The following is a 27,824-nucleotide window of genomic DNA, read 5'->3' on the forward strand; positions in this document are numbered from 1 at the left end:
CTCACAAAAATGTGCTACAGCCCTGAAGGCTTTAGAAGCAGTTCTTGAAAATGGGTGGGAGACCTCTCACTGCTTCTGTTCAGGCTCAGCAGTGTTTCTGAGCTGATGCTGTATGTCCTGATCTACACATCCAGATCTCCCCAACAGAGCTTGATTTGAGCAGTGATTTGCCAAGCATGCTGATCTGGATAACTTGCCTTTAAGGAGTAAATTGTACACTCATTTCCATATATTATGATTTAAGGGTGAAAATGGATCTGGGTGGTTTCTTTGTTTCCTTCCACAACAAAGCTACCAAGCAATCACAGCATAAAAGCACTGTTTTAAGTGATGTGATTGTGACTTGTATGAAATACAGTAATTTCACGACCATAAGGCGCACCGGACTATAAGGCGCACCCCCCGGGAGCCGGCACATTTTGCAACTTTGTAGATCAGATAAGGCGCACCGGTCTATAAGGCGCACCGGGTTTTTTTTTGCAGCGAGGCTCCGCCCCCAGCTCCTCCCGCACGCTTGCTGGCCGAGGCCCCGCCTCAATCCGGCAGCCATTGGCTCCCGGGCCTGACTGTACCCGGCAGGGCCGGGCTATGCCCACCGCCACTCCGTGCAGCATCCCCAGGGCCTCGCTGTTCTGGGAGTTCCCTGGCGCTCCGGGTGACCTAATGCCGGCAGGCTTGCCCCGTGCCACCGCTGCCCCGATTCCAGCTGCTTGCCCCCTCCCCGCGTGGCAGCCACTCCGATTCTGGCGGTTTTCCCCCTCTCCGCATGGCGGCCGCCGTGCTTCTGGGGGTTTTCGCCCCCCCCGCGCGGCGCCCGACGTGATTCCGGGGGCTTTCTCCCCCCCCGCGCGGCGGCCGCCGTGTTTCCGGGGGCTTTCGCCCCCCCCCGCGCAGCGGCCGCCGTGATTCCGGGGGCTTTCGCCCCGCCCGCGCGGCGACCGCCGTGATTCCGGGGGCTTTCGCCCCGCCCGCGCAGCGGCCGCCGTGATTCCGGGGGCTTTCGCCCCGCCCGCGCAGCGGCCGCCGTGATTCCGGGGGCTTTCGCCCCGCCCGCGCGGCGACCGCCGTGATTCCGGGGGCTTTCGCCCCCCCCGCGCGGCTGCCGCCGTGTTTCCGGGGGCTTTCGCCCCGCCCGCGCGGCGGCCGCCGTGATTCCGGGGGCTTTCGCCCCCCCCGCGCGGCGGCCGCCGTGTTTCCGGGGGCTTTCGCCCCACCCGTGCGGCGGCCGCCGTGTTTCTGGGGGCTTTCGCCCCCCCCGCGCAGCGGCCGCCGTGATTCCGGGGGCTTTCGCCCCGCCCGCGCGGCGACCGCCGTGATTCCGGGGGCTTTCGCCCCGCCCGCGCAGCGGCCGCCGTGATTCCGGGGGCTTTCTCCCCCCCCGCGCGGCGGCCGCCGTGCTTCTGGGGGTTTTCGCCCCACCCGTGCGGCGGCCGCCGTGTTTCCGGGGGCTTTCGCCCCGCCCGCGCGGCGGCCGCCGTGATTCCGGGGGCTTTCGCCCCCCCCGCGCGGCGGCCGCCGTGATTCCGGGGGCTTTCGCCCCGCCCGCGCAGCGGCCGATCCGATCCCTGCGGCTTTCGCCCCCCCCGCGCAGCAGCCGATCCGATTCCTGCGGCTTTCGCCCCCCGCAAGGGAGCCGTCCCAATGTCGGCGGGCCGGCCCCGCGCGGGGGCGGCCCCGATGCCGGCGGGGGCGGCCCCGATGCCGGCGGGTCCGCCCCGCGCGGGGGCGGCCCCGAAGCCGGCGGGGAGGCCCCGATACCGGCGGGTCCGCCCCGCGCGGGGGCGGCCCCGAAGCCGGCGGGGAGGCCCCGATACCGGCGGGTCCGCCCCGCGCGGGGGCGGCCCCGAAGCCGGCGGGGAGGCCCCGATACCGGCGGGTCTGCCCCGCGCGGGGGCGGCCCCGATGCCGGCGGGGGCGGCCCCGATACCGGCGGGTCCGCCCCGCGCGGGGGCGGCCCCGATGCCGGCGGGGGCGGCCCCGATACCGGCGGGTCCGCCCCGCGCGGGGGCGGCCCCGATGCCGGCGGGACGGCCCGCGCGGGGGCGGCCCCGAAGCCGGCGCGTCCGCCCCGCGCGGGGGCGGCCCCGAAGCCGGCGGGGAGGCCCCGATACCGGCGGGTCCGCCCCGCGCGGGGGCGGCCCCGATGCCGGCGGGGGCGGCCCCGATACCGGCGGGTCCGCCCCGCGCGGGGGCGGCCCCGATGCCGGCGGGACGGCCCGCGCGGGGGCGGCCCCGAAGCCGGCGCGTCCGCCCCGCGCGGGGGCGGCCCCGAAGCCGGCGGGGAGGCCCCGATACCGGCGGGTCCGCCCCGCGCGGGGGCGGCCCCGATGCCGGCGGGGGCGGCCCCGATACCGGCGGGTCCGCCCCGCGCGGGGGCGGCCCCGATGCCGGCGGGACGGCCCGCGCGGGGGCGGCCCCGAAGCCGGCGCGTCCGCCCCGCGCGGGGGCGGCCCCGAAGCCGGCGGGGAGGCCCCGATACCGGCGGGTCCGCCCCGCGCGGGGGCGGCCCCGATGCCGGCGGGGAGGCCCCGAAGCCGGCGGGTCCGCCCCACGCGGGGGCGGCCCCGAAGCCGGCGGACCCGCCCCTCACGGGGGAGGCCCCGATGCCGACGGGCTCTCACTTCCGGGGTGGCAAATGTTGCAACTTTGTAGATCAGATAAGGCGCACCGGACTATAAGGCGCACTTCCGGTTTTGGGGGGAGATTTTAGTCAAAAGGGTGCGCCTTATAGTCGTGAAATTACTGTAATTTCTTTTGATCACCAATGCAAGTCAAATAAATAATGAATGTCAGTGGCTTTCTAATATGTCTAGAAAAAACAGGCACAGTTGCTTTAAATTTTCTTGGCATCTTTGTTAATATAATGCATACCCTCATCTTGCACTTAGCTTTCATAGCAAGGTTGGGTTTTTTTCTTCCTTTCAATTTGAAATGAAAGTCTAAACAGCTTTTATTTTTCACTGCTGTCACCAGCCTAGTTGGCAGAAATATCCATCCTGAAAAACCTTTATTAAAGTCATCTTAGCTTTCTTGGTGATTCATCTTCCTATTTAGTGGTCTTTTTCAAAAGTCAAAGCACTTCTGAATGTTTCACTGGGGTTTCCTTTCAATGGGAAGTGATATTTTGAAATATTTTGTTATAATGAATTACTTTCAAGTATTTTCCTTTGGCAAGCAGGGTGGGTTGGGTGTTGATGGGGATGCTTTGACACCCAGCCCAGCCTCTGGGAACACAGGGTGCACTTCTGTTGCTGTGCCCTTCTGTTGTGGAAAGGGCATTTTGATTGCAGTGGAAAGAGTTGCTCTAAGTAATTAAGAGTAATCCTTTGTTGTAGATGATGAACTAGCCTAGAGAAATGCTTATGCCTGGTGTAACCAGCAGCGTTTCCAGAGAGCTTGTTGAAGTCAGAAATGTATGTCTTTGTGAACTGAGTGAGGTGCCAACTTGGATTTGTGCTCCTGCTGGCTTTTAAAAAAAAATTTTGTAGCATATTAAGGGTATGGTCACCTCACCATGATGTTAAGGACACTATAAACACTATAAACACTTATTCAGAAATGGTATCTCTGTCATGTTGAGGGTTTGTTCCTTTTCCTCAAGGCCAATCAGTATCGGTTAGCCCATGCTCCTCAGGTTTGCAGTCGGGAGCTCATTGTGAAGCCTCCAAAACTTTAGCAAACAGGGATTGTGCTGTTTACAGCTCTGGGACAGAGGCTGACAGCAAACACTGGCAGTCTTTTGTTCAGGTTTTTTATTTTTGTGGGCTCTTTGTGCTCTTTTTTAAACAAGTGTTAAAACTGAATTGTGATGCAAAGGTTGGGGAGAGAAAGTGGGTGAAGGTAGATAATAGCAGGGAGTTGCATTTCTTAAATCTTTGAGAAGCAATGCCCAGCAACCTCCATGGAGAAAGCTGCTGAAATCTGTCATGCTAAACAAAAATCCCAGAGGCTTCAGAAAATGGTGATGCTAGTGCCTGCCTAAAACTTGTTTTAACTTGATCATTTTTTTAAACTAAGGCTGGACATATTTTTTTTTACTCTAGTTTTCTATTGCAGCTTCCATGGGCTGCACTGCTGCCTAAAAGGAAGCCCATGTAATTAGGGGGAGTCTAACAGGATGTGGTTAACTTCTCAGAGCTGTGATTCACCTGCAGCCACTCCAGAGCCCAGTGGAAGGACTGAGGGTGAGCCTGACCAGTGCTTGGAGTGCAGCCTGGCCACAGGAGGGGAAGGCAGCACAGTATCAGTGATGGGACTTTGGAAAGCTGATCCTGCATGTTCCAAGTGTGATCACTGATACTGATGTCAAGAAGGGGTCTATGAATTTTGTATGGGCATTTTATTTCTAGGATGTATTAAAAACAATTTCTTCACTTTCAAAAAAAATCTTTATTCCAGGATCACAGACTAAGACAAAAGGTTACACAGTGAAACGTAGCTCAGGCTCTTGACATTCCCATTGGATTTCTAGCCATTAAATGAGTTTCTGCTTCTCTATAAAATGCTTAAGTTAACAATTTGCCATTAAACAACAAAACCCAAACCACAAACCACCATATCAAATCCTTCAGCTCTCCATGCTTTCAGTACCCACTGAAAGCAAAAACTTTATGTACCTGTGCTTGAGTAAGGCTTCCCACATCAAAGTGTTGCAGTCTGCAGGTACTGCACAAGGCACAAAGTCACCTGTTACAGCCTTGTGGAGCTCTTAGAGGTTGGAGAAAGAACAACCTTTTCTTACCCTTTCTTCCAGAACAGGATCATGCCAAGTGGCATGGTAAAACTTCTCCCCACACCAGAGTTAGTACTTTAAATAGTTATTCCTTTTAAAAGTGCTAAAACTACACAGGTTAAATTCTTGTTCAAATATTCAGAAGTTAAAGACAATCTGATGGAAGACTCACTACACATACAGGAAATACTCTTGAGGGGTGCTTATGATGGTCTCTCAACCTTAGGTTTCAGAAGACCTGGGAAACAGTGCTATATGTTTATTCACTACATCTAATTTCATTCCCAAATGTCAACTTTTCAGCTAGATTTTTGAATGATAATTTTTTTTTTCTTTGGATCATAAACTACTTCTTAAAAAAGCTGTCCTCAAAGCTACTTTATACTATAATAACTCATAACTTAAAATCTTCATTAAAAAGGTGAGGTCATGCTGCATGACTTTTAAGGCACTTGTATTGAACCAAGTTAAAGTGCTTTATGTATCCAAGCTCACTGCGTCTCAGCCTGAGCTGAGACCTGGTCTTTTCAATGTGCCTGCAGCAGTACAGTGGTCTGTCCTTTGTGGAATAAAATAAGCAGACAAAACAAAGTAAAAAGAGCAGGGTTTAACAACAACGTTAGTCCTGTAGAGAAAAGATAGGTAAATTTAAAGCCTGTTACAAAACAGGTGCAAGCTGCCTTCTGGCTCTCAATAACACTCCCTGTTGGAGAAGAAAAATTGTTCTCATGGAAAGGTAATTTATTAGCCACTGCTACCAGCTGTCAGTGACACAGTATACATGTCAAAATCTGCAGAGGATCAACTTTTGGCTTCTTGCATAATAAATAGGATTAAACTTTGGCAGTGCCAAGACTGAAGGGCTGATTTTCTACTGAACTATCCACAGGGCCCTGTGAATTTTAATTGTGTTGCTTAGTAAGAGGAGAGTTGCTTGGGTAGAAGGGCACTGCATCATGCAGCAGGAATGTAATTTAGTTAATTATAGCACCTAGACATGTATGTGGGGGTCTTTTCAGAAAAAAGAGATGAAGTAGGTGAGAAGTGACTTCTTTCATTGTCTTCTAGTACTGCTTCTTGGCTGCAGGCTTGTAAGACACCAGGAGACCAAAGGAAGCATATCCAAATAAAAGGGTCTGAACAAACCACTGGAACTGAACAGCCGGGTCAGTGATTCCTTTAGCTCTGTAACATTAACAAAAACACAAATGTGTCAAAAAACTGGTAAGTAAGGTCAGCTATCTCTACCCAACCGTGAGATGCAGACTGGATTAGAACAATTCAGCTCAGCACATTAGTTTCCATCTCCTGAGACATTTACTGTGCTAACTAAACATACCAGTTCTTGTGGCTTTAGGATTGTAAGCTATTGATTGAACAAAAGTTGTTTCAGACAATCTATGCATACAATTTCCTCAACAATATATAAATTTCAATCTCCATCTGTCCTATTTGAAATGACTTATCCCAGAAGTCTGTGTGCAAAGAACCAAGAAACTAGACTAGCTTAATACTGATCTTAATACACAAGTCTGAATATAATTTCTTGTTGACTGTGTTAGTCAGGGGAAACTTCATGCTGGCAGGGCAGATTCCTGGCAATGACTGTGTGATGAGGGATGGAGAAAACTGGTACATGAATTTGTGGCTAAGACAGGTAACAGGGCTGAAGGCACTTCACTTGATTAATGAAGAAGAGACCTCCCTATGTTAGTTAGTTTTAATGTAACATATGTGACTTTTTCTGTATGTTACAGAAAAAGTAATTTTCTCCTCCACTGTTCTTGAGAAGTACTCCTACTGAAAGGAACAAGTATAAACACAACAGCAAACCCAAGGGATTTCACATTTCCAGTAAACAATTCTATCAGGCATAGCTGTGTTTTTTCGTTTATAATCCCGCCTGCCATCTTTTCAAATTAGTGCAGAACCTGGAGAGCAAGGGCTTAAGAAATTTACCTGTTGGTACAAAGCAAACTTAATGAATAGAGCACATACAGCAATACAGGCCAAGAGCCAAGGACAATGCTACTGCTGATTAACAAATTTGTGCCTGAGTCCTCACAGTTTTCCCTTGTGCCTCCTTTGTGATGTTGCCAAATAGACATAACTTTTACATAAGTAAAAATAAATGGTGTTTGGCTCTCACAGAAGTACAGCTGTTAGGTAATCTAAACAGATGATGAAGAGCAGGCCATCTTTGCTATTTTTTGGTGGGTTTCAATACTACTCTGTAAAACTTCATTAGTAAAATTAAATACAATATACTCTCCTGGTATGTTCACCGGTAGTCAAGTTTCCTCATTCTTAAAAGAACCACCTTCGGCCCGGACACCCATTTATTTGCACACTCAGACTTAAAGTTTTAACTTTAAAGCTACATAACTTAAAATGAGAGCCTGATAAACACAAAATTTTTAGTAACTCTCATTCTGAAGGCAGAAATTATTCATCCATATTCTACTGTCTTAAAAAAAACTCCCTTATGCAGTGTTCTGTGAAACAAAATCCTGTTGCTTCCAAGAGCTGTTACCTGAGAAGCTTGGGACAGACAGCAGTGAATGAAGTGGAAACCTATCATTTGTATCATGGCAAACAGACTGGCCACCTACTCTGCAGAGCATGAGAACCTAATGAGTATCTACATTCTTCTGAATTACTGCAACCACAAGTCAAATGAGCAGAAGGACGATGTGTTTGGACAGTGCTCCTTTCCAGGTAAGTTGTTATCCTAATCCAAGACTTAGATGGCCTTGCTTGTACAGTCCAGCTCAAGTATTTTATCCCACTGACCTGCAGATCCCCAGATGAAAGTGTCCAGTTGTATTCTCACAGTACAGACCCAACTGTTTAAGTGTGTAATTAGCAGTATCACAATCCTGATGAGGAAAGATCTGATAAAATTGTAACACCTGAAGTTATCAGATTATTTCTACACTATCTGTGGCTCCCTCTGCCTCCTGAGCAGCAGTGTTACCCAGTGAACAGGGAGTTCAGAGGCTGCCAGACAAGCCCTGGCAAACATTGCTGCTGCCAGTTCTGCAAGTTGCCAGCCCTTGGTTTTGCTGCCCGACTGTGGAGGACAGCAAACTATCACTGCAGCAAGAATTTTACCAGCACCCTCTGAATTCACTGCTGCTGAGAGCCACCACAGTCACTCTTAGCTTGTGTTACTTGATTCAGAAATCCTTTGCAGAGAGCCTGTGTTGGAGTGAGAGGAGGGAATAACTTACTGGCACATCTTGATACCATAGAGAGCTTCCACTATGTGAATCAACCAGGATACCCAGAACCTGATGGAAAGAAAACATAGTTTATTGTGTTGAAAACTAGGGAAGAGACTGTTGTATCCAAGATGCACTATGGAGAGAATATAAATGTGGAAGCACTGAAGCGACAACTTATTTTAACCTAGCAAGGAAGGAGTGTTTTTCATCTTGAAAAAACCCCACAAGTGTATACTTAAAAGAAACTGAAGCCCATGAGAAAATCAGAGCAACTGTAACTTGTGCAATAAGCCTTGACCTGCTATTTGAAGGATCCACTAGGCTTCCAAAACTTTCAGCACTTAGATTAAGCCAAAAAGCCAAACGCTTAGTGAAAGCAGTACAAGCTAATCTTAGCTAAGCGTACAAAATCTAGCCTTTTACTTACACAAGTATTTTTAGTGGTCCTAAGGAGCTACTTAAGTTTTTACAGATTTAGTTCTACAAAAACAACTGTGTGCATAGATTCAGAATATATGATGTGACTTGATAAGCCACACTTGGCCAATTTTCACACAGAAGCTTCTGTAGAAAGAAAAAAAAAGGATATTCAGTTAGGATCAATTCAATACCTTGCTAAAGCACAAGATGCTCTGAGAAAAGACGGAGGTTCTATATGATGCATGTAAAATAAACATGAAAGCCCTACTGACTTCTGTCTTTACAGGAAGTCAGCAACTCAAAGAAGTATTTTCCAGCTCTTTTGTTAATTAAAGCAACAAAAACTAAATTTTGTAAGCCACTAAAACTTAGCACTATGCAGTTTGTTCAGCAGGTTTTTTCTCATGTAGATCAGGATAAGTTGAGTACCAGGGTAGAAAATGTTCTTTAATTGAAGCTGGATCAAAAAGACTCCATAAGAAAGAACTGGACTGCTCAAGTAACAGCCAGAGAAAACAAAGACTTTCTGTAGGTAGCACAAGTATAACTTTGGACTAATAACTGTCATCAAAAGTAGTATCTTAATATTTTTCCTTTTTGTTAAGCCATCAGTGATGCCAAATTCGAAGTTGAATTTTTAAACTATCAAACTGGTCTTATAGCCTGTCTAGTCCTCTACATACTTATTACCCCACACCCTTAATTATAATGAGCTTGAAAGGAGAGCTCTTTAAATCTAATTAACAACTGGGTTACAGGAAAGCTTGTTAACACAGACTAAGTCCAAGAGTCAGAAAGAGGCAAAATAATTACACAGTCAAATATAACTTACATGTAGCAAACCCACTTGTGGTGGTGTTCCACTAAATAATTAAGGAAGGTACCAAATATTCCCAAGTAACTATAAGGTATAGTTGAAGGCCAAAGCGTTACCCACTAAAACAAAAACAAAAAAAAAATTAGTTGTCTTATTTCAAGGTAGAAATAGTATCAATTTAACCTTATTTTTGAGCCCCATGAGTTTAGGGCCCATTTATTCATCATACTTAAATTCTTTCATTGCATTAACCTTGTCCAAGGACCATATTCTTCCAGCAGCCCTTGAAAGATTCCAACTAGGAAATGTCTATTCCTTGACATACCAGATGCCAAGGGGATAAGTTTAAGGTTGCTGTCTGGGTACCAAGAGTGCATCTGCACACTAAGTGCATTTAAGTTATAAGCTCATTACTGATTAGACATGGAAGCTGCAAAACCTACATGGTTTATGTCCTGAAGGAGCAAATCTGAGCCAAGTGACCTGAAGAAGCCAAACAATGAACACACTGTTTAGCAAAAATAACTATTTATCTATAACTAGGGGGGCAGTCCTTCTTTTGTCCCCTAAAAAAGGAAAAGGTCAGATTTCTATTTTTTAACAGGGCACAGAAACAGAGCGCAAATCCCAAGACCAGAGACGCAGTGTTTCTTTCCAGGACTCTTTCCTGTCTGCAGTGTTTACCACTGTGCACCCTGACTCTCACAAGCCGGGGAGGAGAAGCGGGCAGGGAGTGATGAGCTGTGCACTTCAGAGTCCATTGGGGACAGAAGGTGAGCGCCAGGCCAGGCCAAAGTTCACACTGCCTTATCTTGCTTCTGGCATCAATGCTGCAGCTTCTCACTGGATGTAAACTTAGCTATGCCAAAGATGTGGGGAGGTGATGGGTTTGAACAGGGAATCTGCTTAAAGCTCATCCTGTTCCTTGAAACAGTCCAAAAACTGCTTTGTGAGTGGCTTGACGTGCCTTGACCATCATTTTTACAGTGGTGGCTCTAAAGTTTAGAAAATCTGTGCAAACAGAAATCGTAACATGCAGAAGTCAAGGCACGACTTTGATAAACTCGTCAGACACATCACAACAGTCATTAATATCCCTGCTCCAGTAATCCAACCTAACTTAGCTTAAGTCTGTTTTTGGAAGTTAAGACAACGTAAGTGACTGAACTCGTGTTTTCTACCACCACCAGTTCGTACAGCCTGTGCCTACAGCCCTCATCTGTAAAATCGCCTTGCGGACGGACAAGCCCCACTGACCCCCGCTGTCCCGGAGCGAGCCGTGCTGATGCTCAGCGCCTCAGCCCGCAGTTCTGGGAATGCTGCAGCCCCTCCAGGGCACTGCCCCGCGCCCATGGGAATGCTGCAGCCCCTCCAGGGCACTGCCCCCTGCCCCTGGGAATGCTGCAGCCCCTCCAGGGCACTGCCCCCCGCCCATGGGAATGCTGCAGCCCCTCCAGGGCACTGCCCCGCGCCCATGGGAATGCTGCAGCCCCTCCAGGGCACTGCCCCCCGCCCATGGGAATGCCGCAGCCCCTCCAGGGCACTGTCCCCGGGATGCTCTGGCCGGGCCCGGGATGCGCCTCCAGCGCCACGGCCTCGCTTCCCTTCGCAGCCAAGTGGTTTCTGCCTCACTCTGACCCTCCCGCATGGCTCTGCCCAGCACCTCTAGTTTCCTTTTTCTCCCCGTTTATTCAAGGGAGGGGCGTTTCCGCGGAAACGGGGACAGCGCAGGGAACGTGTTCCACGCAAGGTTCTGAATGATCTCCCTCCCTCCCTCTCTCCCCACGCCGCTCCTTACACCAAGGACGACCATGCCGAAGATGATGGCGATCATAAAGATGAGCCGGGAACGCTGGAAGTGGCAGCTGCCATCGCGGCTCCGCTCCGCTGCCGCCGCCATCCCGCCGGGCCGCGCTGTGAGGGAGCGCCGCGCCGCCGCTAAGGCCGGGCTCGGGGGGGCGGGGCCGGGCTGGGGGGGGCGGGGCCGGGCTCGGGGGGGCGGGGCCGGGCTCGGGGTGGGCGGGGCCGGGCTCGGGGTGGGCGGGGCCGGGCTCGGAGGGGCGGGACCGGGCTCGGGGGGCGGGGCCGGGCTTGGGGGCCGGGGCCGGGCTCAGGATGGGCGGGGCCGAGGCGGGGGCGGGGCCGAGCTCGCGGGGCGGGGCCTGACTCAGGGTTGGGGGCCGGGCGGTGCCACTGCTCCCGGCGGGCGGGGGGAGGCGGCCTCGCGCGCCCCTGGGCGGGCAGCGCTGCCCGCGGCTGGAAGGAGCCCGGGGTTACCGAGGGCCGGCTCCTGCGCCGCGCCCCTACAAGCCCAGGCCGGGAGCAGAGTGGCTGGCAAGTGGCCCAGCGGAGAAAGACCGGGGGTGCTGTTCGACACTGGCTGAACGTGAGCCAGCAGTGTGCCCGCTTGCCCACTGCCCAGTGGCGTCCTGGCCTGGATCAGCAGTAGTGTGGCCAGCAGGGCCAGACCGGGGATCATCCCCCTGTGCCTGGCACTGGTGAGGCCACACCTCGAGTGCTGTGTCCAGTTCGGGGCCCCTCAGTTTGGGAAGGATGTTGGGCTGCTGGGATGTGTCCAGAGGAGGGCAGCAAGGCTGGTGAAGGGTCTAGACTAACACAAGCACTGTGAGGAGCAGCTGAGGGAGCTGGGGTTGTTTAACCTAGAGACGAGGAGATTCAGAGAAAACCTTTATCAGTCTCCACACTGACCTGAAAGGAGGTTGCAGCCGCTGGGAATTGGTCCCTTCTCCCAGGCAACCGTGGCAGGACAAGAGGACACAGTCCGCAACCACACTAGGGGAAGTTTGGGATGACTACACATCGAAACGGGCTGCCCGGGGAGTGGTGGAGTCACCGTCCCTGGAGGTGTTTAGGAAAGGACTGAATGTGGCACTCAGAGCCGTGGTCTGGTTGACAAGGTGGTGTTCGGTCATAGATTGGACTCGATGGTCTCGGAGGTCTTTTCCAGCCTGATCGATTCCGCGGTTCTGTACCGAACGCAGCGTGGAACAGCACAGAAGCTGGAGGGAGTTTCCAATGGGACCCCTTGTTACCGTGCCGCGGCGGTGTGCTCAGGGCGGATACAATGCAGGAACGGGCAGGGGCCGCAGGTGTGGCTGAGGGCAGCCCCGGCTCCGCCCTGCCCAGCCGGTGCCGGTGCCGGTACCGGAGCGCCCTCCCGTGGCGCCGAGCGGAGGCGGCTCCCGGCCTGTCCCCGGGGCTGTCCCGGCACACCCGGGGGCACGGGCCGCAGGGCCGCGGGGTAAAACAAACTGCTGCTCACCTTCCTGCCACTGAGCAGCCGGTGTCTAGAACGGTACAGAGTACCTTCCCTCCTCGAAACTAGCCTTCCAACCGTATGAAATCCAGCATTTCCTATTCGGTGCCCTTTGGGGAATGTGATTAATGTGATGTCCCAGGGCCTTGGGACAGATGCTCAGGGGCAACATGTTGGGGCATGCTTATGCTTTCCTTTGAGCTTTGCTGCCTATTTGTTTGGCATGACTGGCAGTGTAGACACACTGTAAAGAGTTCAATGTGCTCTTTCTCCTTGCCTGAAGTATTCTGTTAATCACTTGTTAAGAGCCTGTGCTCTTCACCCCCACACCCCTTTTTCTTTTTTTCATCCTTTTCTCTGGGGTGCTCTTTGGAGATTACAGGAGAGTTTGGTAAAAAAATTCCTGCTGTGGTAAAATTGTTGCTGGGAATCCCATGTACAAAACCCAGTGAGGTTGGCTATGTGGAATTACATCCGATTATTAAATTTCCCTGTGTCGCTTTGCTGATGCAGGAGAGGAGTGTGTGGCTTCGCTTACATCTTAGTAATATGGGAGAAATTTCCAAAATTAAACTGTTCGTGATTTTTTTCCCCCTCGGGTTTGTTTGCTTTGCTTTAGTTTGGCTTTTTGTAGCACATTAGCTAATTCCTTCCTCTTTAGAATATTCTACACAATTGCTTCTGCCTGTCATGCCATGCCCAAAGGTGGTGCTGAGATCCTGAGATGGGCTGAGCTTTGTGGTAGGAGAGCCTGGGATGGAAGGGCTGAAGGGATGGACAGGCTGAGGACAGGCTGAGGGGATGGAAGGGCTGAAGGGATGGACAGGCTGAGGACAGGCTGAGGGGATGGAAGGGCTGAAGGGATGGACAGGCTGAGGACAGGCTGAGGGGATGGAAGGGCTGAAGGGATGGACAGGCTGAGGACAGGCTGAAGGGATGGAAGGGCTGAAGGGATGGACAGGCTGAGGACAGGCTGAGGGGATGGAAGGGCTGAAGGGATGGACAGGCTGAGGACAGGCTGAGGGGATGGAAGGGCTGAAGGGATGGACAGGCTGAGGACAGGCTGAAGGGATGGCCGGGCTGCTGCACGGCGGAGGCTGCAGAGGGCAGTGGATGCACAGCAGAGCCGCGGGCTGGCAGCACCGGGAGCTGCTGCTGCATTTGCCTTGTTACACTGGCCTTGGTGGCCAGGAGTGGCCAGCTGGGGTCAGAGACGGTGCCGTGTCACCCGCAGCCCGCACTGTGACATCGTGGGCAGAGGACAGGGACCTGCTTACTTTTCTTTCTCTGTTGCCAAAAATAATTGATGCATCTTTTTATTAAGTGATATTCTTCAGCTTGGTGTGTGGCAGCAGCCCCCACTCGCTGCCAGCCCTGTTGACTGTCATAGGTGGCTCTACCAGCCCTGGGCATCTCAACAGCCTTGGACTTGAATGTGGAATAGTTAATGAAAACAAATTTCTGCTCAGACGTTTTCGTGGGGCTGGACATTCAGTTTCCATTTCTAATCCAGGACAGCATATTTGGCCTGACTTTTTAAAACAGGCTATTTCTTTTGAAAAAGATAGGAGTCTTTAGAGTATTTAAGAAGCTGGATATAGTTCCAGTTTTAATAATTTAAAGCCAGAAGACATGTAGGATCATCCAGTCTGGCCAGCACATGCTATTAAATATCACCTTGTTTCTCTGAATAGAGATCAGTGACTTGCACTTGTTTACAGGATACTTTTCATGGAGTATTTTATGTTACTTTGAAGGTATCATAAAACAGAAGGTCCACAGCTTTCAGTGATTAATCTTTCTTGTGTTTCTAAGGTGTTGTTGGAGGCACCTGATGACTAATTTTGAGGCAGTCACTTCCCAGGGTAGCTGAAAAGCTTGCTCTATCATATTTTGCGAAGGTTTGCAATTCTGCCCTCATATTTTTGACAGATTAATTATCTTTGTGGCTTCAGCACTGGAAATGTTATTTGTCAGTAATTGCATTTATTGACAAGTATCATCTAAACAAGAAATCTCAAACACTGTTACGTGAATTATCAAAAAAAAATGTAGAACACATTCACTTTGCTGGGTTTACAGGAAATAAACTATTCACCATAACTTCTGAGATTTCTGCTTTGATTTCCTTTCCTTTTCTCCTAATCAGTGCCAAAAAGTGAGTGAATGGTGTGCTGTTAAGAACTGGCAGCTCTCAGCAGCATGCCACAGCCCAGAACACCACCAAGGCTGAGCGCAAACAGCAGGCAGCTCTGGCCATGCTCACCAGAGCCAGATTTGGAGTTGTAGTTTGGAACACACATGTCAGTTGTGACAGCTCCCTGTCCTTTCTCAGGCCATTTCTGTGCTGGAGAACATGCAGATATTGGTAAGAAGCAATCAACACAACTGCCAGGCCCATGATGGGGCTCTGTAAGCCCTGGAGAAGATGAGCTAACCCAACTTCACCAGGCTGCACAGATTGCTAAACTGAGTCTGTTTTGATAGTAGTCGAGGCTATAGAAAAGAGGGAAAGCCTAATCTTTAAAAAAAAAGAGCTGGAAAGGGGAAAAAAAAGCATTAAAAGCATATTCCCTCATAATTGCACACAAACTTTTTTTTCTTGCATTTGTATTACTTGGTTTAGATTTGAACTAGGATGGTATTAAACACTCAAGTACTTTTAAAGAATCTAAACCTGAAAGAGATGTTCATGAGATCATCAGGTAAAGTAACCGCAGTACCTTGAAGATGGGACTTACCATCTCTGAGATAAGTTTACCAGACTTTGAGGTTTCAAAGACAACTACATTCATTTTGAAAATTTGCTTTTTTTCACCGAGCTGTGTGCAGGGGGTCCCGAGGTCTCCACAGTGACTGGGTGTGTTCACTGAGGTGGGTTAATTCTACTGAAACAACCAGTGCATTCTTTCTGCTTAATCCCTGAGACACATCTCACATACCGTTTACATCAATAGATCACTCTCTTCAATTTTCAAATACTAAAGTTCCTGTTGCACCTACCTAGTGGAGAAAAATTCTTCCCTCTTCAGTTTAGAAGCGTTTGCTATCTCTAACTTAGAGATATTGACTATCTCACTTCCATCGGGAAGTACAAAGGGTATTTGCCAGGTAGTCGGCCTCTTTTGTTTGGTGTTCCCGGTGGATGCCAGAGAATAGATAGAGACACGTTAGCTCTTCTCTGTCTTTTAAAATTCCTTTAAAAAAAAGGAGGAGGGGGAGGGAGGATTAGTCAAATTCAGAACAAATTTTATGGCATGAGTCATCATGCTAGAGTTAATGATGTGACTTGTTTAAAAAGCAACTTTCTGTATAAGTAAGAATTTTGGGACAGGGCTTTTCTTAGGAAGTTACTTGGAAATAAACTGGAGTCAATTTTAAAGTGGATTTGAAGCTGGTTTAAAAGAGATGGGATGCATTCAGGGAAAGTTACCAAAGGAAAAAGAATTATCAACAGGACTTTTTTCTAATCAGAGCTAAATGGCACAATGCTATAATGAAGCCATTGCAAGCAATGTCTGGTTCCTAATGTAGCTGGTTACCCTGACTATTCCCCTGCCACTTTTAATTTTCAATGGGGACTCAGAGCTAAAAGATTAGGGTGATACGATTCTAAGACTAGAGAAGCTAAAGAAAAGTCTGGTCTTTTAAAATATTTTGTGCTGCAGTTTGACAAGCATCACACTTTGAGGTTAATGGACAAGGTTTTCAGCAGATTCACATACTTACAGGAAATGTTGAGGGTAATGAGATGTGCATAAGGAACAATGTGCTACAGTAATTTTGTTTGTTGCTGTGGTGAATAGCCTTTGCTACTTGAAGTGACTAAACCTTTGCATATGTCCCCTTCTCATTTATCTTGGTGTGTTTGATAAAACTACTTCTATCACATTTGAAATACAATTATGAGCATAATTCAAGTCTTGGAGATTGTCACCTATAAAGGTCCCAGCCAAATACTTTATTCTTTGTAAAGATTAAGAACTAGGTAACACCTTTAAGTTATAAAGATTTGGAATTCTCGTTGATTTTACTACACATGCAGTTTGTGCACTTTAGAGGTTAATTTATGTCAGAGTTCCATATGCTTATCCTAACAATATCACCATGGGTTTTTTCTCTTATTAAAAAGGAAAAGGAAGGTGAAATAGCCATTATTATAATGATGTGCGTCAACCAACACTTTGTAAAGAGACAGCCAAGGCTCAGCAGGTTGAAGTCCAGGTTGCACAGAGAGCTTCAGTTTTGACCACAGTTGTACAGTTTACAGTTCTCTGTTTGTTTTTCTGCTGAAAGTCAGTAACCTGAGTCCTACTAAAAATATTTTGTGGACATCTCTGATGTCTTTCTTTATCACATGAGGTAGATTTAGAAAATTAAATATTAACAAGTAACATCCATTGGAAACAATAAATGTTGGATTTATGCTACATGGATTTGGTGGAATTTTAGAAACTAGATATGAACTACAAATATTTGACAAGACCTTTTGAAGGTATGGAAGCAAAAAAAGATTTTATGTCATATTTAATAAAACTGGATGCACTTTGCAAGGATAAATCGTGACCAGACAGCCTTATACATGTTGGTCATGTTGGAAAAACCTGAGTAGTTTAGACTATTCAAAAGCATATTTTGTACACATCCAGGGCTGTGAGTCTGCACACCAATGTCCAACTGCACATACAGTGGTTATAACAGCAAACCCTCAGCATTTTGATGCCTTGTTCTGTCTTTTAACCACTTAATGACAGTGCATGTTTATTTTAATACACAGTGTTTGGTATCTGACACAATTTCTTCTTTCTCTCTGAAGGAATTCTTAACTCTTTATTACTGCTTCCTATTTAGAAAGATACTGCCTTATGTTGCCAAGTGGTATGGCAGTAAACACAGAGTGCAGTGTTGAGAAAAAGTAAAGGCTTCAATTTCGTTTACTGATCTTGAGGGTCCGTTGGGACCAACTAATGGATCTCTTTTGTGCTTCTCTTTAATGAACAAGACATGTCAATTGATACAGTTTTTTAGTCCTGAGTATTTTTCTTATGTATCTGGAATAGGAATATTGTGATGGAAAAACTAAGTGCAGTAGAAAAAAGCCAGCACAGATCTAGCAAAGAAATGGGGTCACTGACTAGCAGATGGGTGAGATAGGTGGGAAGTATTTTTCACTACAGCCGCATGGGTGGGGATGTTATTTGGGAGATGAAGAGGAATAGGATTGACAAGGGAGGTTAGAGCAATAGTTCTTTAAACAGGGAGGAGAAGACTCCAGACAACTTGTCTCCAGTCCCAGCAGACTAGCCTTAAGGCCAAATTCACTGGTCTTTAGGTGACTAGTTATCATACTCAAGTTCAGGAGACTACGATGTTGAGATCTGTTGAACTTCTATAGTAGCATGTGGGTGTGCTTGTGTTCTGTCTGCACAAGAAGAAGATAGTCCTTTTCCTAAAAGGTCTGCCGTTCAGAGGTCTGATCCTCTCGGGTGCTAAGAGTCCAGCAGTGTATCAGTCACAGGATGTATCTGCAGTTACACAAACAGCACAAACAGTGAGGACAATGCCAGACACTTTCTCACCAAGGAAAGGAGACAGGGAAGGAGACAGCACGGAGTACAGGGAAAAGCATTACCATAAAATAATGTGGTCTGTGAGCCTGACTGTTCTGGCCATGAACTACTCCTACATTTAAAGGAAATCATATTTGTCTCAGTGATGCTGCAGCAAGCAAGGGCTCACTAGATTGAACTGTGCTCAGTAACCCTCTGGAGGCCCAGGCTGGATTTCTGGAGGATATTTTATCCACATTTTTTTTATGTTTCCTGAGGGAGGATTTTAGTGAACACAGGTTTGCTACTGCAAGGCTGTGTGGCTTTTCTACATTGTGTTCAAAGGGGTCAAGAGTACTGATACCTATTCATTAGCCTTATAAAACAGGGAAATCCTGCTCCAGCCCAATCCTGCACTGATGTGGACTCTGCTCGGCTAATTTGTCCTTCCCTGTGGTCATCCTAACCCTTTACAGGTCTCAGCCCATCCAAACTGCAGATCAGCATTCTGTGTGGCTGTGGGAGGCAGATCTATCCCACAGAACACAGATTTCTCCTTCACCAGAGCAGGAGACCTTGTGTTGCATGGGACTGGGGGCACTGATCACCACTTTCCCAGCTATCCTACATCCATCTTTTAAGACTTTTTTACTACTGCCCAGAAAAAAAATGAACAATGTGGGATACTGCTGGGCTACCACTTCATAAAAGACCCAGTTTTTACAAATATTTTGGCTTCAGTTTTATCTGTGGTCTTACTTCCTTTAACTTTTAAGGCAGCCTTCTCTTTGACAAGAATGACAATTTCTTTCAAGATTGCCACAGGACTCAAAAACTCACCAATAGGCAGCACAGTGACAGTACAAATAAGGAATTGTTTTCAGGTTTCACAGCAGAGTGCCATTACAATGCAGAAATGAGATCTTGGAGTTTGATAGATAATTGTATGAGAATGCAAGCTCAGGGAGGGTTAAAAAGACAAAGTGAATGTTAGCTGTTAGGAAGGCACTGGAAAAAAACCTGCACATTACCTTCATAATAGTTAAAACACCATGATTACTCTACATCTTAAATTCTGAGAGTAATTCTATCTTCTTTTTTCACAAAGGATACAACATAACCAGAAAAAGCCCTGGAAAAGACCATGTGAATGATGAAGGCATGGAGCAGTTGCCATAGGGGGCACAATCATGGGCCAGCTAGCATGAATAAGGTGGGATAAAAAATGGTGTGAACTGCTGAAATCAGTGAAGGTCACTCCACATTCTTGGGTGGGCAGTACCAAGCACCAAATGATTTTAGCAGGTTATATGTTCAGAACACAGAAAACTAAGTGTTGTTTCATGTAATATGTTCTAGTGAGAGGATGCTCTGGAAGCAAAAATTTTACATGCATTCAGAGAAAGACTGTATAAATTCACTGAATAGAAACCCTGGGCTGAAAATTATTGAGGTCTTCATAATTTCCAAGTAAAAGCACCAGTACATCATTTACTGGGCTGGTTATAGATTCCTACCTTCTCATGGCAGTTATCTAGTTTTTGTCATTGGTGAACAGTTAAAAATCAGGTGAGGCAAACATTCAGTCCTGTAGGTAGAACCTTTTTTATCATTACCCTGGATTATTTAAAGAGTTAAATATAAGAAATACTAAAGTGTGACATTACTCCAGGCTAGCTGAAACTGGCCTAATGCTTTTTCACCTTGAAACCTGTGTATTTCAGTGTCAACTAAGAGCAAGACTGGTATGTCCCAAAAGTGCATGGTGTTTTCAGCAGTATTTTTTGCCTCCACCTTCACGCACTAGAAGCAACATTTATTTATGGTAGGAAAAAAGACAAGAGCAATGCTTTAGTATAACAAAGGTGTAAGCTTTTACTGTAAGGGAAAGCTCAGTGCAGGTGATAGCTCTCTCAAGAGCCAGTTCTGGACTGGGGAATGAATACTTTTGAAAAGCAAGGAATGTCATAAATTTTGCCTTCTTTTTTTGCTCAAGTGCAAAATGTGCCTCCATCCTGCTTATCCTGCTGGCACCATGGAAGTGGACATGTCCGGACATTGAGCTACTTTTCAAAGCAAGTTGTGCTGCTGGAAGTGCTCCTTTCCCTGAGGAACAGGTGAGACCACAACCATCACTTGTCTGTTCATGTTCTCTGGGGGTTCCTGGGTGCCCCTGGCCATGGGAGTGCTGCTCGTGGTATGAAATCCTTGTGAATGACAATCCATGTCGCCATGCTGAATTCCACCGTTTTCCATTTGAACATGAAATCTCTTTGCAATTCTCCAGGGTTGCTTTCTGGCATTTTTATTTCAATGATGTAAGAGCTGCCTGTTACTGCCAAGCCCATAATTAAAGCAGTGTTGACTGGTAAGTAATGGGCTGCAAAAGGTGTACCAAAAGATAATTAGAGAAGCATTCCAGATAAGCAGGGCATGAGCATCCTTTTTATGAGGTGTTAATGTCTGAAGGCCAGCTAGTGAAATTGATCTTGCCTCCTTCAGGATGAAAGTTCTGCTCAAACATCAATAGCATTGTACTGCCCTAGAAAATGTTTGATGTAGGGATTTCTGAAGGCTGGTTGTCCTAAGACTCCCCAGGCAGGCGCCTGGTGACAGAGCCCTGCTGCACTGGGTGATTCAGCATACCAGCCATGACTTTGGGACCACCTTTGCAACTCCTGACATGACGGCTGCTCTGGAGGGAAAGAACAGAGCTGCTTCCAGTGCCTACTGCATAGGATAAGTGCAAACCTTTTTTCAAGAGCCATTTTAAAGAGCATTGTGGCTCGTCCTTGTCTAATAATTTACGTTGTCACTCCTAAATGCACTTAACTTATGTATCCTTCATTTCTGTTCTATTCTCAGCATATCCCACCTGTGATTTTTATTCCTTTGTAGATGCACTTGTATCACAACTGCCATAAAGGAACCTTGGCAGAGTGGGTTTCCACATTTGGACTCAAATCTATAGCACAATTCTGTGGATTTTTGTGGAAATCCTGCTGAAGACAACCATGAAGCAAAGAGATGCTGGTTTTGTTAAGCATGCTGCTTTGGGTATTCCTGCTCCTTTTCCCACACTCTTCCCATTTCTCTTTTTGTGAAATGAATCAAAAGTAGGGGGCAGAATACTGTTTTCCTGCTAGAATTCAGAGAGGAGATGCAGGAGCTCACAAACAGTTGTTTTGATTATCACTGACATGCAACAGCATGAGGATGCCAAAGGACCATGGACAGCAAGGGCTGGTCAGTGTTCTTGATGGATTAGTGTATGGTCAAATTGTAGCTGTGGCAGAAATTAGTTCTTATGTTAGCCCAAGTCCATATGTCTCAGCAGAAAAGGAGGAAAAGGAGGCAACGATTGTCATCTTCATTCCTGGAATCTGACTTAAAAACAAAACTCGCAATCTCTACCAATTAGCATTGCAAAGAAAATATCTGAAAATGAAGGGTGTAAAGAGGCTGCCCGGCAGAGTTCCTCAAACAATAACTCCGGGAAGTGTGAACTGCTCTCTCTATACTGGGGGATGTTAACAAAAGCGTGTTCTATTTGAGCCGAGCTAGTAGTGATGGACAGTCACTGTTAGCAAGCAGTGCAAGTCTGTGCAAGCCTCTGCTGGCTCCTTCTTATCTCTTCTGCAGTGGCTGTGTCTATAAGGTGTGTATGTGTGTGTGGGAGGATGCGGTTTCCCTGCTCTTTTGAGCTCGACATTGCAGGCTGCCCACAGGGACAGCGTAATGTTGTAGTTAGTCCCATGAGATGATCTTTTCTGCCATGAAAACTGGAAATCCAGAAAGAAAAATTTAAGCATTTGTTCTAGCATTCCCTCTGTCCAGACTGAATGAATAATCTCTCTTTGTAACCTGCAAACATCCTTGGTATCCTTCATCCAGTGTAGCATGTACCCCATGGACAGTTGGACTGGAATTGCAGAGAAATGAAAAGGTCATATGCAATTCCATACTTTATTGTGCCAGTTCAAATTGAGGCTCCCTGATTCTCTCTTACCCTTTGCCCCTCTGCATCCCTATCCCATGCTGATGCTTGAATAAAACTTGCCAAAAATTAAACTGGGGGAAAAAAAAGGGGGGGAAAACAGGGAAAAAAAATCAGCTTTTTTTGAAGGTGCAGCTGCATGAGCTTTGCTAGCCAAGAGTGCACTGGAGGTGGGACTTCAAGGCAGCTAGAGGTGAACCCTGAATGCTTACAACAAGAATCAATAGCTGAAGCTGAATTTGCTGCAGTGAACATTGCCAATAAAACTATGCCCCAGGCTTTATAAGTCTGCTTATTGTATCTGAGCCTTCATCAACCCCTACTTTCATATATATCTGAATAACAGAAGTTAAATAAACCTGAACTGTTAGAAACCCTTTGACTATCTAGAAGTGCTGAACCATTTTCCACCCGCCATGTTTTTTCCTTTCTCCCGTGTGGCAATTCTTGCTTAAAAACAAATTTTATTGTTTACATGGACAAGAAAAACTCCCAACTATCCTGGAGCTGAAGGGGAGAAAAGAAATCATGTGGGACGGTTTTGTGCTATGACAGTTCAGGCTTATGAGGATGCTAAGGTAGAATAAAGGGGAGAAGTACTGAGAAATTGGTTCAAGCTGTTGTTTCCAGATGTTTTGAACTGCTTGCTGCTGTCATCCCTCTGAAATTCTCAAGGTCTTCATATACACTTCTGCTTGAAAATAATATTTAGGTGTAGTGGTTTCTGAGGGCATGTACCTTGCCTTATGGACAGAGCTTCTAAAGGAATCCAGTCTCCAGAATACTAGACTCACAGGAGCTGGCTGTCATCCCTGTGTGGAAGGACATGAATTTTTTTGTTGCGAAGCACTACGATGGTGTGTGTGATGTTAAAACCCTTGTGCAGTTCAGCCCAGAAGTGGCAGCATGGATGATGGGTGCACTGGTCCCTACAGAACGCAAACAGTGTGTCCCAGCTCACACACACTTTGTCCCTGTACCCTTCAGCTTCACAGCAAGCTGGAGTGGGTCCCAAATTTGAAAAATGAATGGGGACATGTTGAGATGAAAAACACATGATGTAATGATGCTGTTGTTCTTGAACACCTTCAGTGATAGCCATTAATGGTCTCATTTGACAAATGATTACACTGACAAATTGATTTGCTTCTCTTCTAACATCTAATCATTTTCAGTGTTGTAACTGTTGCTCCCTCTAAGTCCCTTATGTCACTCTTGGCTCTCTTAAATGATATTTCTGGCCACTCTTTTGAATTAATATGTTGTTCATGATTTCACCTTGGGCTGATAGCACAGACCTTGCTTGTTCTGTACCTGACTTGGATGAGCAGAGCTGTCTGGAAGGAAAAAAAGCTGCCCCAGGAAAGGAAGACGTTTTGCTGAGCTCTTCAGCATGCACTCCAGAGGGAGACTGCTCTGTCTGACCTGGGTGACCTCACAGTGTGCTGGGGGAAGCTTTGTCCTTTACTGTGAACAGTGTTGATGCAATGTCTAGTTATGCCACCAGCATTTTACTTCCTGAAGTAAAGCTGGTGAGAAATGTCCCATGGATGGGAATAGGAGCAGGGTAACCAAATGGGGGGCACAAAGGACTTGTCACCTGGGTGCAGTAAGAGCTGGGATGGTTGGCCTTTAGGACAAGGGTGGCATGGAGGCCTCCTTGCATTGGGTGAGCACCGGGTTTCCAGCACAGCTCCAGGCCTGCAGTGCAGACAGAAGGGGCGCTCCCTCACAGGGCTGAACCAAAGGTGGGAGATTTCTTCATTAAATTTTTCGCTCTCTATTTGAATTAAAGAAAAGTGAATGGGTTGGTGGCAGCAGTTGGGGATTCTCTGGGAGACACTTTGGCTCCTTGGATGGGGCGAGCCCTCATTATGTTTATTTTGGTGATGGGATGACAATGGAGGTGTGGGAGACAGCTCTGAGTCACGCTCGGAGCCCTGGCGGGGCCGGGCCGGTGGGTGGGGGTCGCTGAGGGTCGGGGTGGAGGGTTTTTAAGGCACGGAGCTGCCAGGGCCGTCCCACCGCCCGCAGACCTCGGTCCGCATGGAGCTCGCCAGTGTGCCCCCGGCCAGCCTGGTCCCCGGCAGCCTCCCCTCCGCCGGCCTGGCCGCCAGCCCCGGAGCCGCCGGTGAGCCGCGCCCGCCGCGCTGGCCGCGGGGTCTTGGGCCGGGCTTGGTGGTGGCCGTGTTGGAGCGGTATTGGTGGCGGTGTTGGGGCGGTGTTGGTGGCGATGTTAGTGGCAGTATTGGTGGCGGTGTTGGTGGCGGAGTTAGTGGCGGAGTTAGTGGCAGTATTGGTGGCGGTGTTGGGGCGGTGTTGGTGGCGGTGCTGGTGGCGGTGCTGGTGGTAGTGTTGGTGTCGGTGCTGGTGGCGGTTTTAGTGGCAGTGTTGGTGGCAATGTTGGTAGAAGTGTTGGTGGCGGTGTTGGCAGCTTTGGGGCAGGAGGACGCTGCCCGGCCCCGCTGCCCGGCGCTCCCCTGCCCGGCGCTCCGCTGACCGCCGCTCCCCGCTCTCTCCCCGCAGGCGAGCCCCGGGCGCGCCCCGCCGGCCCCAGCTCGGGCCGGGAGGGCGGCCGGCGCAAGCGAACCACCTTCAGCAAAGCGCAGCTGGAGCTGCTGGTCCGCGCCTTCGAGAAGGAGCCGTACCCCGGCATCGCCCTGCGGGAACAGCTCTCCGGCCTCACCGACATCCCCGAGTCCCGGATCCAGGTGAGAGGGGCGGTCCGGGAGGGAGCACGGGAGGTGGCGGAGGGGCTTCCCCGGCGGCCCGGGTGCTCAGTGTCTGCCGGTCCCGCAGGTGTGGTTCCAGAACAGGAGAGCCCGGCAGCTAAACCACAAGAAGAGCGAGGCCGCCGCCTACGCCAGGCCGGGCAAGCCGAAGCCGTCCCGGTGCGCCGGCCCGGAGCGGCCCCGGGCGCAGCAGGGCCCGGGCACAGAGCGGAGCCTTCTCTGCCCTCCAGGCCTGCCGGTAGGGAGCCAGAGCTTCTGCGGTCAGCCGCCGTCCTACTCGGGGCAGCTGTACTCAAGGCTCGACATGCATTTCAGGAGCTTGGATAACGCTTTTGGAGCGCTGGGTCAGAGCCCGGCCGAGTTGGGTTTGGACTGTTCGGGAAGAGGGGTCCCGCTGGGTGCGGGGAGCGTGGGGAGCGCCCCTCCGTTCTCGCTCCCTGTGCAGCAGGCACAGGAGTACCCGCACCTGAAGAAATCCTTCCCTGAAAGCTTCTACTCAGATGCAGATGTTTTCCAGCCCTGTACAGATCACCAGTACCCAGCAGCTAAAGAGAACATGTACAGGAAGCCTGTCTTAAACTACTTCAATGCTAACCAGGGCCTGGGTGTTGAGAACTGTTTGTATGCCAAGTCAAGCACTTCTCCCTTTGGGAAGGGCTCCACTTTCAGTTATGATGGGGGAGAACCTAAGCTTGAGCCCGAGCAGATGAGGCACAGTTCACCTCTGCTTGCAGATAGTAATGCTAGTCCTCCTTTGGTACATCCAAAGCATGAAGGGGGGTATCAAGGGACACTTGCCACTCCAGCCCCATTGTATGGGCAGCAGCTGCTGGAGACAGTAAATGACTATGACCCTCATTGGCTGGGCATGAGAAATGAAATTTTGGGATCAGGGTTAGATTTGCTGTTTGAGAATGAGCTAACTGCAGAGCAAGGTCAGACCAAAAGTTACTTTTCTGCTTTTGGTGGCCAGAATTCAGTCTGTCATTTGGGTCAGACATGAAACTGGCAGTGGGTCCACTTGCCTGACAGAAAATGAATGTGAATTTTTTTTTCTCAATTGGCAGTATTGTGTAAAGAGGCTAGAGGTTTTGCAGGTCTAAGTGCAGAGTGCTTGCCCTGAATTTTGTGCCCTGTCTGGAAGGGAAAGAAAGATAAGTCACTTTAGCAAGGGTTACCTGCTGAATCTGAGCTGCCTCCCCACTCCAAGAGATCTTTCACCAGCTGCTTGCAGTATTCCTGCACATGTTTGGTTATGGGCAGCTAACATTAACCTGCATGCACAGACTGACCTTCACAAGTATCCAGTACTGGAGAGTTCTCTGTGTTCAGACTGTGCTGGTTTAATTCTGCCAGGAGGCTTAGCACTATGGTGTTGCTTTTGTGGTCTTACTGCACTGAGTTTTTTTTCTGTTCTGGTCATAATTCACTTATTTTAACTTAAGGAGTCCTAGATAACAGACTTATTTATAGCTTTTAGTTGAGAAAGCATTAACACAAGAAGGGTACAAGCACGGGAAAAGCAGCCTTGGTGGTGGCAGGGGACATCTCACTGGGTGTGTTTCAATTTTAGATGTGTTCCTGATAAAGAGCACTAATGGTCTTTTCCTGGGTACTTAGTATATAGTGTTTTCATTTAAAAATGACCACAGTCTTTTAAAAGGCAATATTTTTGTGATTTTCTTTTGTGTAATTTGTTTGCAAATTGTCTTTTTTTTATAAATTGTGATTGTCTAATTGCCAAATTAATGGTTTTTGCCTTCATGAAATTGTAGAATTGCACTCAGAGGAGAGAAAAATGTGTTTCATCTTTGCACGTGCATACTGAGCCTTTTTTAGAATTCTGAAGACCATGGTTGTGCAGAACACCACAGTAATCATGGAAAGGTTCTTTATGTGCACCGCTGGAAAACTGCCATGAATGTGTGTTAAAGCAGTATTAGGCCTAGGATGCTGAAAACTCTACATGCAGATCTTTTTTGTGTTTAAAATGTGGCTCTGGAATATTTTAAAGTGTGCTTAGATTGTAATACATTTGTTATTAACTCAATTATTTTGTTTATAGAACAAGAGAAACAATGATAATACAGCTTAATCACAGACCATTATTTTATTAATAAAATCGATATCCCTGAACAAACTGTCTGTGGAGGTGTGTACACAAGAAACCCAGAATATTAGTCCTGACTTTTGTCAGTAATTTTTAGCTGTGGCTGTAACTTTTCTGCCTTGACCTAAAGGGCTGGAACAACCTCATGTATTACAGAAGAACATAAGTTCTTTGAACAAAAGTTGTATTTGAGAGTGAAGGATGAAGAGATGATTGTATTTATGATTGTATATATGATGCTTACCGTAAATTTTTGGAAAAAAAACCGCATTAAGACTTATTTATTTACACATACCCTCTCCCTCATAGCACCTTCTTAATGAGAATATTTATTCAACACACAGGAGGTATTTCCACAGTGATGGTGTTGCAGCCTCCCCTGGACTTGCCTGCCAACAGCATCTGTACTGTCCTATAAGTAGGTGATGCTAAGAGCTGGGGCAGGAACCAAACGTGTTCAGTAGCTGAACTACTCTTCTACTGCCTGCAAAATGCTCCTGTTTGTAGAAGGAGGGAGGATTTTGCATGTTAAATATTGACAAATATTTTTTCTACGTAACTTATGAAAGAGATAGTGAGGACCCACATTCACCAACGCCACTTAGAGCCAGCCTAGACCTACTCCACGGCAGGGTGTCCCGAGCTCCTCATTATGCCAATCACATTCCTTCCTCCAGCAGCAGGCCCGCTGTGACAGCCACGGCCCCTGCAAGCCCCGCTGGATGGGGCCAGATCGCAGAGGAAGCAGTTCCCGCCCGGACACGTCTTTAGCAGCCCTGCCCTCGCTGGCTCATCCCTTTGAGACAGGAGGGCTTCATTGAGCAGGGTCTGCACCTCGGGGACTGGCCTTCAGGCGTGGGCACAGAGCTGAGATTAAACAATGCCTCACTTCTCACCTGGGCTGCCTTGCCCTGTGCATGCCTGGTCCTGTCCCTGTGGGTGCGGGGCTTGGGACCCGCAAAA

General features: G+C 48.3%; 2 protein-coding genes across 2 annotated transcripts; one reads left to right on the forward strand and one right to left on the reverse strand.

Annotated features, from left to right (window-relative positions):
- Positions 1 to 4,369: 4,369 nt before the first annotated feature.
- Positions 4,370 to 11,144, reverse strand: TMEM254 (transmembrane protein 254). The gene is made up of 4 exons (XM_033066707.1): positions 10,995 to 11,144; positions 9,212 to 9,315; positions 7,966 to 8,025; positions 4,370 to 5,917 (listed from the first exon to the last, which is right to left on the reverse strand). The coding sequence occupies exons 1-4, from the start codon at positions 11,094 to 11,096 to the stop codon at positions 5,797 to 5,799; spliced, it is 387 nt and encodes a 128-aa protein (XP_032922598.1). The 5' UTR covers positions 11,097 to 11,144; the 3' UTR covers positions 4,370 to 5,796.
- A 12,921-nt stretch (positions 11,145 to 24,065) lies between these two features.
- LOC116999410 lies at positions 24,066 to 26,818 on the forward strand. Its single transcript, XM_033066109.1, has 3 exons — positions 24,066 to 24,409; positions 24,454 to 24,730; positions 24,819 to 26,818. Exons 1-3 carry the CDS (start codon positions 24,066 to 24,068, stop codon positions 25,752 to 25,754), a joined length of 1,557 nt encoding a protein of 518 aa, XP_032922000.1. The 3' UTR covers positions 25,755 to 26,818.
- Positions 26,819 to 27,824: the final 1,006 nt, after the last annotated feature.

Source organism: Catharus ustulatus, chromosome 8 (genome assembly GCF_009819885.2).
Source record: "Catharus ustulatus isolate bCatUst1 chromosome 8, bCatUst1.pri.v2, whole genome shotgun sequence".
NCBI classification, from domain to species: Eukaryota; Metazoa; Chordata; class Aves; order Passeriformes; family Turdidae; genus Catharus; species Catharus ustulatus.